The 15,710-nt window shown below is 42.1% G+C and overlaps 2 protein-coding genes across 7 annotated transcripts in view; one reads left to right on the top strand and one right to left on the bottom strand.

Annotated features, from left to right (window-relative positions):
• The window catches only part of LOC123759666 (uncharacterized), a 364,501-nt gene extending 363,199 nt beyond the window's left edge, over window positions 1-1,302 (bottom strand). For all 6 annotated transcript variants that reach the window (XM_069318051.1, XM_069318040.1, XM_069318034.1 and 3 more), the window contains exon 1: window positions 914-1,302. The gene's annotated coding sequence lies outside the window, so the exon portion shown is untranslated. The remainder of the gene's footprint in view (window positions 1-913) is intronic.
• The window catches only part of LOC138361075 (autotransporter adhesin BpaC-like), a 41,154-nt gene extending 34,584 nt beyond the window's left edge, over window positions 1-6,570 (top strand). Inside the window, exon 3 of the mRNA XM_069320547.1 lies at window positions 4,263-6,570. Within this exon, the coding sequence (XP_069176648.1) occupies window positions 4,263-6,570 (2,308 nt within the window). The remainder of the gene's footprint in view (window positions 1-4,262) is intronic.
• The last annotated feature ends 9,140 nt before the right edge of the window (window positions 6,571-15,710 follow it).

Below are 15,710 nucleotides of genomic sequence, written 5' to 3'. Positions count from 1 at the left end.
TCTGCAGTAACGTGGCAACGGACTTGATGCGGCATCTAATTTCCTCCCCCTTTGGATTTGTTCTCGGTCAGAAAAATATCGTTCACTAAAAAATAAATAAATTGGAGAAACACCCGTGTGAAGAAGATTGGTTAGTGTGCTGGGCAGGAGAGTTATATCTATTTATTTACTATATATATATATATATATATATCTGTCTATGTAAACATTACGCCACCGACGACTGTTAGAGTATTTTAATATATTTTCTCTCATTGCTTCTGTATTGTTTAGCTTAATGTGGTCATTTACTAGTGTTAATGTTTATGCTACATTGATGTCCACTAGAGTCAACGTATTGGGTAGTTTTCTTCCCTCATCGTGAGTGACAACATTTGCTCTATAGCCATGTACCTCATCCCAGTACATGGGAGAATACTTCATGATATGTACCGGTGCACATATCCTGGTAATTCACGCAACGTAAGTCAATATGTGAATGGCATGTTCATCAATATGCTTTAGTAAACAGTTTCCACGATGAAATGGTCTACGCATCGCTAGAAAAGGCTTAGACTCAGTAATTATTATCAAGATATATTTAATATTGAAACATGTGTTTTGAAACGAGGGTTGATATTCCTTATGATCTCACTCACTTGTTCAAAACTGGACGAACATTGGGAGTGTACACAGGCAAGTGTAGATGGTCTGGCACACCTTCCTGGTAAACCCGAGTTTACATCCCAACACCCACGGAAGTGACACTATATTCTGTGGACACTTGGTTCCTGAAACACTTCCGTCTTTAAAAAGTGTCTCTCTTTCAGCCTGTGTAAGCCAAGCATCCCTACACCCTACACTACACCACGTGTGAATATGTGTGTATGTTAATCAAGGCGAAAAAAAATGGAATTAATGGGAAATGTCTTACCTTACAACAGTTCGAAATGTTTGCTGTTCCTCAGTTGGTATATACACTAATAATCCTTTAAGCCGACTGGAGAAGACATCATCCTCGAGTTAGCGTGCCCCCAAATGGACGCAAGTCTCACACAAACACTCGTTCACTCCAAGTCTCTAGAAATCAAGTTCCAAATCCAGGATAAGAAAATAAATATAAATAATAATATACTTTTTAAAGCACCACAGGGCTCTATACCGCGTCGAAGCACTCTCAAAACCACAGTCACAGTATCACTATGTACTCATGGGCGCTACGAATACACTAGAACAGACGCTAGACACGAAGTCCCCCAAGATTGTAGGACAAAGTTGCCAAAAGCCGGAGCAGAGAGGCGTACGTGCTCCCTCTCCGGTGTCTGCAAATGGACTGGCCATTCTTCAGACAGCTGTACTCACAGGCAATCAGTCTCAGTGCCAGGATGCCAGCTCCAGGAATTTACTTTAGCAATTTCATGGGGAAGGCTCTCTCCGGAAAATCAATCGGTTTCTCGTGGGATACTGGTGCCCAAACACACGTGCATGCACGCACGCACCTTATAACACCTTATATATCTCACATATATGCACTAGGATGCGTTTTAATCAACTCGCCCAAATAGAAGAAAGTTACGCTCTGTCCGGGGCCCCTTAAGCTCAATGAGTGGGAGAGCACGTGGGGATGCTCGATGAGTGGCCGCGCAGGCCAGCACGCGGACTGCGGCGCATGTCGCCATAAGTGATCGCGGCAATTAACACAATTGTATGTTTGTTTGCGCATATTGATGGCGGCCAGGGAAAAGGTGCTGCTCCACTCCTCTATTGTTGCTGATAAAAGTGTCCCGTTAATGGTAAAGTTGATATATTGGATATCTCACAGCTGTTGTGTGGGACCTAATAATATATTGTTTTGTTTTCTATATCAGGTGAGTGTACGCCCATATATATATATATATATATATATATATATATATATATATATATATATATATATATATATATATATATATATATATATTATATATATATATATATATATATATATATATATATATATATATTATATATATATATATATATATATATATATATATATATATATATATATATGTAATAGACTTCATATAGATATTATATATAATTATTATTATTATTATATATATATATATTATATATATATATATTATATACATATATATAATTAATTATATATATATAATATATATATAATAATAATAATTATATATAATGTCTATATGAAGTCTCTAAGCCCTAGGGCCTAGACTATATGAAGGGGAGTACAGTGTGTGTCAAGAACTAGCTGCCCTAGACTATATGATGGGGAGTACAGAGTGTGTCAAGAACTAGCTGCCCTAGACTATATGAAGGGGAGTACAGAGTGTGTCAAGAACTAGCTGCCCTAGACTATATGAAGGGGAGTACAGAGTGTGTCAAAAACCATAACCACTTTACCAGCCTGAAGAAGTAGTTACGGTACTGCCAGGGGGAGAGGGGTGAGCCCTGGTAATGCAGGTTCGAATCCTGATTGGGGTCATAGAGTTCTTACATGATTTATTGCTTGGGTGGGGGAGCCATGTTGTACTCACCTAGTTGTGCTTGCGGGGGGGGGGGGGGGTTGAGTTTTAGCTCTTTGGTCCCGCCTCTCAACCATCAATCAACTGGTGTACAGATTCTTGAGCCTACTGGGCTCTATCAAACCTACAAATCAAGTTGTGTATTAGAACTTACTGTCACTAAACAACGTCCAGGTGTTGAGTAGCCTGCTTGGGTTACTGTAGATGTGTACCACAGCATGTACACCTTGTACACCGCCCCGCCTCGTGTACACCTCCCCCCCCCCTCGTGTACACCTCTCAATACACTCCCCATCTACGAGGCCGTGAAGCCACACACAACCACGCTGTTGCACGCCCACACTGCAAGCACAGCAATCAGCTGGCCAATGGTGGGAATTAGCACTATCATTCGCAAGATCGGCATGATATATCTTGGTATCACAGGGACCATATGGTCCCACTCCACCTACTCTGCCTCCCCACTACTCCCACTCCACCTACCTTGCCTCCCCACTACTCCCACTCCCACCTACCCTGCCTCCCACTACTCCCACTCCACCTACCCTGCCTCTCACTACTCCCACTCCACCTACCCTGCCTCCCACTACTCCCACTCCACCTACCCTGCCTCCCACTACTCCCACTCCCACCTACCCTGCCTCCCACTACTCCCACTCCACCTACCCTGCCTCCCACTACTCCCACTCCCACCTACTCTGCCTCTCACTACTCTCACTCCCACCTACTCTGCCTCTCTCTACTCCCACTCCACCTACCCTGCCTCCCACTAATCCCCTCCCACCTACTCTGCCTCTCTCTACTCCCACTCCACCTACCCTGCCTCCCACTAATCCCCTCCCACCTACCCTGCCTCCCACTAATCCCCTCCCACCTACCCTGCCTCCCACTACTCCCACTCCACCTACCCTGCCTCTCACTACTCCCACTCCACCTACCCTGCCTCCCACTACTCCCACTCCACCTACCCTGCCTCCCACTACTCCCACTCCACCTACCCTGCCTCCCACTACTCCCACTCCCACCTACCCTGCCTCCCACTACTCCCACTCCCACCTACCCTGCCTCCCACTACTCCCACTCCCACCTACCCTGCCTCCCCACTACTCCCACTCCACCTACCCTGCCTCCCACTACTCCCACTCCACCTACCCTGCCTCCCACTACGACCTACAACACTGCCTCCCACCTGCTTCACAACACATACCAACACTAACCACAACTACCACTGCAGCAACACTAGCCATAAATACTGAAGCAGCAACAACAATCCCAGCAACACAATCTTACGTGGTAACAATTTGCTATGAAGGAGATGTTTCACTACCAGCAACACTTTAACAGCAATATAATCTTCAACACTACCATCAGCAACACTGCAGAAACGATAACAGCAACACAACACTAACGATAGCAGTAACGATAACACTCGCACTTAATCAAACACTGTATTAGCACCACAAACACTGTAACACTTATGGTTACAGCAACAATACTGAATACAGCAGTAACTGTCACAGCAACACACACAAAAAATTAACACTCGTTGCAACATAAAATGCAACAACAACATCAACACACGTTAGCAGGGCCAGAAATAATAACGAGGAAAACAAACTACGAACAGCAAAACAAATTTGAAAAACTACGATCCCAACAGCAATTATAGCAGCGAATTGTGTTGCAACTCAACAACATAAACTCTATAGCATTAATTGAAGCATCAAAACAAATACTAACTTGAAGAATAAATAGTGTTGACCCAACACCTAGAGCAGCAACACTGGATAATACAGCAGCAACACTGGATAATACAGCAGCAACACTGGATAATACAGCAGCAACACTGGATTATACAGCAGCAACACTGGATAATATTGCAGTAACACTGGATAATACAGCAGCAACACTGGATAATACAGCAGCAACACTGGATAATACAGCAGCAACACTGGATAATACAGCAGCAACACTGGATAATACAACAGCAACACTGGATAATACAGTAGCAACACTGGATAATACAGCAGCAACACTGGATAATACAGCAGCAACACTGGATAATACAGCAGCAACACTGGATAATACAGCAGCAACACTGGATAATACAGCAGCAACACTGGATAATACAGCAGCAACACTGAATAATACAGAAGCAACACTGGATAATACAGCAGCAACACTGGATAATACAGCTGCAACACTGGATAATACAGTAGCAACACTGGATAATACAGCAGCAACACTGGATAATACAGCAGCAACACTGGATAATACAGCAGCAACACTGGATAATACAGCAGCAACACTGGATAATACAGCAGCAACACTGGATAATACAACAGCAACACTGGATAATACAGCAGCAACACTGGATAATATAGCAGTAACACTGGATAATACAGCAGCAACACTGGATAATACAGCAGCAACACTGGATAATACAGCAGCAACACTGAATAATACAGAAGCAACACTGGATAATACAGCCACAATACTGGATAATACAGCAGCAACACTGGATAATACAGCTGCAACACTGGATAATACAGTAGCAACACTGGATAATACAGCAGCAACACTGGATAATACAGCAGCAACACTGGATAATACAACAGCAACACTGGATAATACAGCAGCAACACTGGATAATATAGCAGTAACACTGGATAATACAACAGCAACACTGGATAATACAGCAGCAACACTGGATAATACAGCAGCAACACTGGATAATACAGCAGCAACACTGGATAATACAGCAGCAGCACTGGATACTACAGCAACACTGGATACCACAGCAGCAACACTGGATAATACAGCAGCAACACTGGATAATACAGAAGCAACACTGGATAATACAGCCACAATACTGGATAATACAGCAGCAACACTGGATAATATAGCAGCAACACTGGATAATACAGTAGCAATACTGGATAATACAGCAGCAACACTGGCTATTACAGCTGCAACACTGGATAATACAGCAGCAACACTGAATAATACAGAAGCAACACTGGATAATACAGCCACAATACTGGATAATACAGCAGCAACACTGGATAATACAGCTGCAACACTGGATAATACAGTAGCAACACTGGATAATACAGCAGCAACACTGGATAATACAGCAGCAACACTGGATAATACAGCAGCAACACTGGATAATACAGCAGCAACACTGGATAATACAGCAGCAACACTGGATAATACAACAGCAACACTGGATAATACAGCAGCAACACTGGATAATATAGCAGTAACACTGGATAATACAACAGCAACACTGGATAATACAGCAGCAACACTGGATAATACAGCAGCAACACTGGATAATACAGCAGCAACACTGGATAATACAGCAGCAGCACTGGATACTACAGCAACACTGGATACCACAGCAGCAACACTGGATAATACAGCAGCAACACTGGATAATACAGAAGCAACACTGGATAATACAGCCACAATACTGGATAATACAGCAGCAACACTGGATAATATAGCAGCAACACTGGATAATACAGTAGCAATACTGGATAATACAGCAGCAACACTGGATATTACAGCAGCAACACTGGATAATACAGCAGCAATACTGGATAATACAGAAGCAACACTGGATAATACAGCCACAATACTGGATAATACAGCAGCAACACTGGATAATATAGCAGCAACACTGGATAATACAGTAGCAATACTGGATAATACAGCAGCAACACTGGATAATACAGCAGCAACACTGGATAATACAGCAGCAACACTGGATAATACAGCAGCAACACTGGATAATACAGCAACAATGCAGGATAATACACCAGCAACACTGAATGATACAGAAGCAACACTGGATAATACAGCCACAATACTGGATAATACAGCAGCAATGATCGATAATACAGCAGCAACACTGGATAATACTGCAGCAACACTGGATAATACAGCCACAATACTGGATAATACTGCAGCAACACTGGATAATACAGCAGCAACACTGCATAACGCAACAGATGGATATTACATATTTAAAGATATCCCCCTTTGAAGATCAGAATTAACATTTTCCCCAGAAATTACTTAAATCTAACAATAATAACTCAAATGAGACGTAGATGAGTTTAATTAAAGGCTCAGATATGATAAAGGAATGAAGAGCTAAAATGGATGATAAAAATGGTATAAAATTATGGAGTGAAGTTGGCAAGGGGGAGACACAGATGAAATAAAAATTCTTGTGTTAGATGTATAAAATTATTGTATAAAGACTGATCCATTGAAAAGAACCAAGTTTTAACAGGTAATGAACAAGAAATGGGTATTATTAAATTTTGTTTGTTTTATCTTGATGCCCAAGTGCCCAAGAGTTGAGCAATTCTAAATGTTAGTAAAGAAGTAGAAAACTAAAATAAAACAAGCACCCAGGACCCGAGGAAGTATTCTGTAGTCATAAATAAAGAAATGTACAGGAACTTGTCAATTATTACCAAGTAAATCCAGCATATCATTTAAGTTGGTCACTGTAGAGGGGTTGTAAATGTAATAATTACCAACGACATATAAATGGAATCAATCAATCAATCGTCAAATTAATTTAACACCAATTGTGAGAATTACGGAAACCTATAATTGCAAATATTATTCATACTCATGACGAAAAACACACACTAAGAAAAATATTTCCCATATTGCTTCACAAAAGAATGATAATATTGATCAAAGTTGGTCTCGTTATTTTCAAGCAGTAGGTACTGCTAGATATTAAGACATATCATACCTACACTTCAGTAATTCCTTTGATACTAATACACACAAAAGACTGATAAGTAAGGTATGGTGTCGTAGAAAATCAAGGCACCAGAGCAAAGATATCACATAGAAAATAACCTGCAAATATGTACTAAAATCCAAGTGCAAAATAACCAGCAAACATTAACTAAACGTCGCAGGTGAAGTGCCTTGGGCACCTATTCTGGGTCCTCTATTTTTCGCCACCAACATTCATGATGTAGATACAGGAATGAACGACAACAGCAATGAATCTGTCGAAGATAGACACTAGACACTAGATTTCATCACGCTTCAGGACAATCTAAATAGACTTACAACAATGGGACTATAAACATGGGCAGCTGCTATTCAGTGGAGACAAGGGTTAGATTCTAAGGCAAGAAAAAAATCCAATAGAGGCAGATATCACCCAAGAAATAATGAAATTGCTAAATCTGATTTTCAGAAGGATTTGGGGGAGTAGTGAATAAATGTATGAACGTTAAACAAAAGAAGGGGTAATAGGGCAATAAAGTAATAGGGTACTAGATACCCTATTAATAAGGTAACAGGGTACTAGGATTAGCATGTAGAGGCGTTAGTGATCAAACCTCAAACTCAGGAATATATGAACAAATCCACAAGGGGGCGTGATGAGGGTTCGAACCTACGTACGGGATGTTCCCAGCTGCGCCTAAGTTAGCTTGGAACATCCCAGGCGTAGGTTCGAATCCTCATCACGGCTCTTGTGGATTTATTCATTTGATATATCACGCTATTGTGCTTTCTGTATTCAGAGACAGGGGTGTACCCTCTTTATCGGTGTTTAAACACTGGGACAACATTACACTTCAGTTACTGAAGAATATTCAGGACTAAAATTGTCTTGAAGCTCAGTCGGCAAAAAGAGGATTCCTGTTGAGGGAGAGAATTATCAGGGAAAAGCACCAAGCCATTACGACTATATAGCACTGGGAAGGGGTCAGGATAAGGATTTGGGATGGGACGGGGGTAAAGGAATGGTGCTCAACCACTTGGACGGTCGGGGATTGAACGCCGACCTGCAAGAAGCGAGACCATCACTCTACCGTTCAGTGTTATCAAGATACCACCACCACACTGTCATACGGTCTACCACAACTACTATCATCTCTACCACCACCCAACTTCCCCACCGAACCCCATCAGCAATGTCATTCATACTTAACTCCATCGCCAGTCACACAATCACCACTATCTACATTATCTACAAAAAAAAAAAACAATCACGTAAGTTACAGCAACAAAACCATTAGAAACAACCATTGTTGCAGAAATTAACTACAACCACAAACGAAATGCCTACCACGAACCACAACTACCTCCCATAACAACCTAAAAAAAAAAAGAAACACCGATAGCTTTCCTCACAACCATCAAAAACCCAACTACTTCAAACTTCAACCACAAAAAACACAGCCGTCTCAACCACAAAAACATAGCTACCTTATGCCAAAAAAAAAATCGACAGCAACCATCCACACATAAAAAAATGAAAAAACACAGCTATCTCAAAACACAACCACAAAAACACACACAGCTACCATAAGCTACACACACAAAGAAGCTACCTCGAACCACGACCATAAAATACACAGCTACCAAAAATCACAACCATAAAATACACAGCTACCAAAAATCACAACCATAAAATACACAGCTACCAAAAATCACAACCAATACAAAACCACAGCAATCAGAAGTCAAATCCACAAAGAACCCAGCTACCTCATGCCACAAAAACCACAACTAAACCACAAAAAAACCACAAGACAACAACCATAAAACACCCATTTTTTACAACCATAAAAAACCATAGAGCTACCACAATTCACCATCACCTCACATAGTAACCACTACCAGCAAAAAATTCATCAAAAATCATCTCAAGTAACTACCAATTACAACCACTAAATACTCAAGAATTACCACCCCACATATACCAGCATCACTACCACCTGTTAACCGGAAAAAAATGTATATATATATATACACTAGCCACCATTGCGAACGAATGGCCACACATGTAGTAGAATACAAAACATTGCTAGCAATACAGTATCCTTTTAAACACCAATTTCCAACTACGACTCTTAAGAGCAACCATTACAGCTACCAACATTCACAGCTACTGTCGCTAACTACCACCCCGACCATCACAGAGACACCATCAACCACCAGCACTAGACAGACGAACAAGAACTCCCTGTAACATCCCAAATGGTGGAGTTTAACGTTCAAAATTGTACAGGTGGGCTAGGAACAGGGGGGCCCAGCGCTCAGTAATTATCCAACTTGTATGATGTTATTCAGGAGAGCTCACAGCAATGCTGGGTTTCTCATTCCTGCACTCAAGCTAAGTTATGATGACCAACTCTCTCTCTCTCTCACTCTCCCTTTGGCCTCCCTACAATTTTGCGTGCGTGTCGCTGTGTACACGCTAATGCCGCACGCAATCCGAATAACACCCCCCCCCCCACACACCTATACCCACTCAGCGGTAGTGTTGTGAAAGGAATACAACCACTGAGAGGGTGGGGAAAAATAGGGAAAAACCATGAAGGAAAATTCCGTAGTAGGCAGCCAGAGCCATGGATGATTACCTTTGTTCTAAACTTGTGTATACACACGTAATGAGAGAACCACGTTGCCGGCGTACGATGATCTCAGCACAGTGTTGCCTGGACACCTTTCTCCAACATGCTTGACTATACAGTTTTATCCCTCCCCCCCCTTGTTTTCTTTCGCTTTATTTTTGGGCCATTTAATTAAAAGCCTCTTTGGATCTTGTTAGGTTGTAATTTTCACTATTTTTTTTTATTTTGGGTGCGTGGAACAATGAGTTTTCAGAGTAAATTGATCACGGGTTAGTTTTTTTTTTCCGAGGGCGTAAATGAAGATATTAACGTAGCTGTCTCGGTATTCCAGTAGCAATTTTAGACAGTATGGAATTGGAACAGATATATTATTTGGTCAATATCCCGTCTCTCTCTCTCTCTCTCTCTCTCTCTCTCTCTCTCTCTCTCTCTCTCTCTCTCTCTCTCTCTCTCTCTCTCTCTCTCTCTCTCTCTCTCTCTCTCTCTCTCTCTCTCTCTCTCTCTCTCTCTCTCTCTCTCTCTCCCTTTAGTCCACTTTCCACGCAATTCTCATCCTAGCAGCTAACTTATGAATCTGTGCCCGAAGCAATTACTTCCTTTCTTGCTTCTTGGAATCACGTATCTCCTGCTCTTATTAAAGCCGGTCCAATTAATTAAATTTTAAATGACGCTCGGTTGCAATAACAGTGAAACATGTGGGGAAAACTGGCCCAATAATAGCCGGCTCGCGCATCAGGCTCCTCACCACACCTAGGAGATATTGCTCGCTTCTCACACCTTCGATAAACATTAATTAGAGGAAACACTTGAGATGCTATATGGCTTCAGGCGAGAGGGTCAGGACCGCGAATGATGTGTGTTTGTGTGTGTGTGGGGGGGGGGGGGGGGAGGTGGGGGTGTATGTTTGTGGGTGTGAGGGTATGGGTGTAGGTTTGTGGGTGTATGGGTGTGTGTGGGTGGGTGGGTGTGTGTGTGTGTATGTTTGTGTGTGGGTGTGGGTGTGGGTGTGTGGGTGTGGGTGTGTACTCACCTATATGTACTCACCTATATGTGCTTGCAGGATCGAGCATTGACTCTTGGATCCCGCCTTTCTAGCTATCGGTTGTTTACAGCAATGACTCCTGTCCCATTTCCCTATCATACCTAGTTTTAAAAGTATGAATAGTATTTGCTTCCACAACCTGTTCCCCAAGTGCATTCCATTTTTCTACTACTCTCACGCTAAAAGAAAACTTCCTAACATCTCTGTGACTCATCTGAGTTTCCAGTTTCCACCCATGTCCCCTCGTTCTGTGTGTGTGTGTGTGTGTGTGTGTGTGTGTGTGTGTGTGTGTGTGTGTGTGTACTCACCTAATTGTGCTTGCGGGGGTTGAGCTCTGGCTCTTTGGTCCCGCCTAAGGGACCTTTGGTCCTTTGTGTGTGTGTGTGTGTGTGTGTGTGTGGTAGTGGGTATATGTTTGTGGGTGTGTGCGTATGTGTGTGGGTGTGTGTGGGTGTATATTTATGGGTGTGTGTGATGTTAGTGTGTTTGTGTAATGGGTGTAGGTTTGTGGGTGTATGTTTGTGGGTGTGTGTGGGTGTATGTTTGTGGGTGTGTGATCGTGGGTGTGTGGATATGTATGGGTGCTTGTTTGTAGGAAGATGTATGTGTGTAGGTGTGTGTATTTGTGAGTATGTGTTTGTAGGTGGGTGTGTGTGAGTTTGTAGGTGTGTGCAGGGTGGGGGTATATATATTCACCTATTTGTGCCTACAAAATCGAACTTTAGCTCTTGGACTCCACTTTTCTAGCCTCTTGTTGTCTAATGCTTGTGACCAATTTTCCAGCCTTATCTACTTTTAAAATTATGAATGGAGTTTGATTTCTACATTCTGCTCCTTTATTAAAGGAGTATTTTTAACGTCTCTATCATCTCTCTTCTCTTATCGAGCGTTATCAGGTCTAGGTCTTTCAGTCTCTCTTCGAACCGCATCCCTCACAGTTCCAGGACGAATCTCGTTGCAAACTTCTCAACTTTTTCGAGTTTCCTTCTGTGTTTTCTTTAGATGGGGGGGGGGGGGGACCCAGATAAGATATCAGCATCCCAGCTTCAGTGCTTTAAGTCTCATTACAGCACACACAGCTGTTATCCAGCTGCTGGAGATCACAGATAAAAGCTTCTGGCGATCGAAACGTGTTCGAAACATTGACTTAAAACACAACAAACCATCCGAAAAATATTTCCCTTTCAGAGAATCTCTGAACACGAAAATGAATGCAGTCATTACAAGGCTTGAGATAGGATATATAAATGTGAACACTCTCTTTGTTCTCTTCAATTATCCAAAGTGCATCTGAACGTGAATGTTTATGAGGGTAAAGGGGGGGGGTGATGAAGGGATGGGGGAATGGGTGGTCGGTGGGGGAGGGGGAAAATAGATTGCATGGGGGTAGGCTTTTGTGGGGAAGGGGGGGTGTTAAGGTTCATAAGGTTCATAGCTGCTTCTGAAGGGAATGTGAAATAGTTTAAGAGAGTGGTGGATCTTGTGTGTGTGTGTGTGTGTGTGTGTGTGTGTGTGTGTGTGTGTGTGTGTGTGTGTGTGTGTGTGTGTGTGTGTGTGTGCGTGCGGGTTTGTAATTATTTGCCTACGTGAGCACATGTATTTGTGTGTATGTGAGAAGGAAGTTGATAGCATTTAGATATCTTCACTCCAGCCTATATGTGGGCAAAGCACACAATGAAACCGTGTGTGGGGGTGTAGTGTGTCCGTGGTGCATTGCGATGTCCGTAGTGAGTTGAGGAGTGATTGCTCTGTACGGCGGGTGTGGTAGTGTGATGTCCGACAGGGTTTTTGAGTCCTTGGAGTGCGTTCGCGATACTTTGTTGAATAATTCCTCTGTGCAGCGTTGCACAGCAAGTGAATCAGACTACACCTTCACCAATATATACTAAGTGTGTGTGTGTGTGTGTGTGTGTGTGTGTGTGTGTGTGTGTGTGTGTGTGTGTGTGTGTGTGTGTGTGTGTGTGTGTGTTTGTGTGTTTGTGTACCTGTGTACATATCCACCGGAATCTATCGAAGTTTATCAAATTCAGGGACCGGTCGACGGCTTTAAATTCAGTTTCTCAATTAGTTTAGCCTGAGTTTTTCTTCCAGGTATTATATATATAGAAACAAAGCAAACTCGATACCCCAGGAGACGAAACACCTGTCAAGTTTACCTAACGACGTGAAATGGAGGAAAATTTCATTCTTCTCCTTATAACCTTCTCTCAAGACTTATGAGGTCCACTGACGATCGTCAGTAGGTCTCTCATGATCTTAAATTGGGGAAAAATTGGGACGCGGAACAATGAGGTGTGAAACGCTGAGAGCGCCAACATTAGGATAAACAGTTGGATTGATCCAGCCAAAGTTAAATAATTTGCTCCTGTTCCAGTGTAATGATCCAGTCAAAATGAGACAATTTGCTCCTGTTGCATATGTTGCAGTGTAATGGGTTATACGCCTTCCCATTACAAAGGGTATAATTACTACTGAAGTGCTACTGACCTGGTTACTAATGTTGCTCTCAAACTGCTTGGTCAACTGCTTCTACAGGGATTGTTAGGTGTTTGATTGGGTGATTCTGCAGTGATTGCACGGTGTTTGATTGGGTGATTCTGCAGTGATTGCCTGGTGTTTGAGTGCGAATCCAAGGCGTTTGCCTGTGTTCTTCTACAGTGTTTGAATGACGTTTTAAACTCTTCTAAGCTGAATTAGAGATGCCTCTTAATTGGCTGATAGAGAAACAATACTATTGAACCTGCCATCCTGCTGTCAGCTCTTTGGCCTTGCATAATACGTTCTTTTCCTAACGACTTACGTGTTTTTTTATTTTTCATTGTGAAGCGCTTAATCACATTCTCGGCTACGTTTTAATTTGCTTAATGGCATGTATAATGACTCGAGCGCATGAGGAGGACAACACTCTACGCTTCTTTTGTGAGAAGAGAGAAGTGAGAGTGTATTGTCGGTACTTACATTGTCATGTTTGTAATTATCGTGTGATGGGACAAAACCTAGCGAGATATTCTCTCTCTCTGTCTGTCTCTCTCTCTCGCTCTCTCTCTCTCTCTCTCTCTCTCTCTCTCTCTCTCTCTCTCTCTCTCTCTCTCTCTCTCTCTCTCTCTCTCTCTCTCTCTCTCTCTCTCTCTCTCTCTCATTTTTTGCTTGACCTAAGACTAGGATTCATTAGAACTTAACTGATGTTCTCTCTCTCTCTCTCTCTCTCTCTCTCTCTCTCTCTCTCTCTCTCTCTCTCTCTCTCTCTCTCTCTCTCTCTCTCTCTCTCATTTTTTCCTTGACCTAAGACTAGGATTCATTAGAACTTAACTGATGTTCTTAATGAAATTGCCAACTAAGAGCAGTTATTATCCTTCATCAGCTCATTTGAAGCCTGACACTTGAAACTCATTTATTTGACGAGGTAATTATTTGTATCCTTCAGAAGTAAACAGTATTTTTATACTGAGTAATCAATCAAGGAAGGAACACATGGCTGGTTGGCTTGATTTTACACGTATCTACATGTTGGGCAAGAATGTTCCAATACGAACCTTCCCAAGGAATGAATGAACAGTGCTGGAGTGATGTTCAGCAGCCAAAATGAGGCTGTTGATTGCTGAGCGCCTCGTGATGTGATTTCCATCTTCTGGTTGTCGACAAAGTTGGGCCAGATGAGGCTTCTTGAGAACACTGGTCTTGTTCATAACAGTAAGTCCGCTGACATCCATCTGGTGTTCAAGGCTTTGATGTACTGATCAGCCCAACCAGTGAGGTTGCAGAGTGGATATATGCCTTTATCCACGGTTTTCTACCTTGTCGAGAATTATGAAAAATTATGGGGTGGGGGCAAGCTAGCCAGGAGGACAGTGTACATACTCAATATGGAAGCGAACTTGTCTCTGATATAAGGTTTTGCAGCTGCTGCTGTCAAGAAGATATGAGATGTACAGTTGTGTTGTAAGTTCCTTCACTGCCTTGCTTGCTAGGTTAAGCACGTGGCTCTTTGTGGACATTGAAGAGTCATACTTATGTCAATCATTTCATCACTGATACAAGGTTTTCTCCGCTCATTTGTATACCTGTTTAAGTTACAACAGCATGCTGTCTTGTTCTCACTATTGCCTGTGTTTTCTCAGCTGCAACTGGTCCTTGCCACCGCCTTCCCCAAGTAGATATTGTTTCATGTTTATGATTAATGGGTCTTGTATCAGATGGCATTTCTTCATAAAAAACTATTTCTTGAGAGATTAATGTCCCAAGAATTTTTGTCCGTAACTAAAAACATGCACCCAAAGTCTGTCAGTGCAGACTACTTATCAGATGCCTCTGTATGGCTAACCATCCTACGAGATGGAGACTCGGTATCACTGCTATCTTATTCATTCTTGTGTTCATGATATCCCTCATAATGCACCCAGAGTCTGTCAGTGCAAACTACTTATCACATGCCTCTGTATGGCTAACCATCCTGTGTAATGAGGATTTTTTTAGCATCACGTAGCTAGCTTTTTGACACACTGTACTCCCCTTCATATAGTCTAGGGGAGCTGCATTAATGCAGATATGCCTAATGTGTTAATAAAAAAAAATGACACTGGTTTGTAGTTTCCGTTTATTGAGCGATTCTTCATTATGTGGACTGGAACTACATCGACTTTGTTCCAAACTTACGAAAATTTAAGTTTGATTAAGATTGCTGTACAATACTCCAGTATTGTAATGATTTACATATGTTGTTTCCAATACATTTTCTGGTTC

Source organism: Procambarus clarkii, chromosome 8, assembly GCF_040958095.1.
Source record: "Procambarus clarkii isolate CNS0578487 chromosome 8, FALCON_Pclarkii_2.0, whole genome shotgun sequence".
In the NCBI taxonomy this organism is placed as follows: Eukaryota; Metazoa; Arthropoda; class Malacostraca; order Decapoda; family Cambaridae; genus Procambarus; species Procambarus clarkii.
Note: the sequence above shows the minus strand (reverse complement) of the source record. Positions and strands in the feature narration are given on the sequence as shown.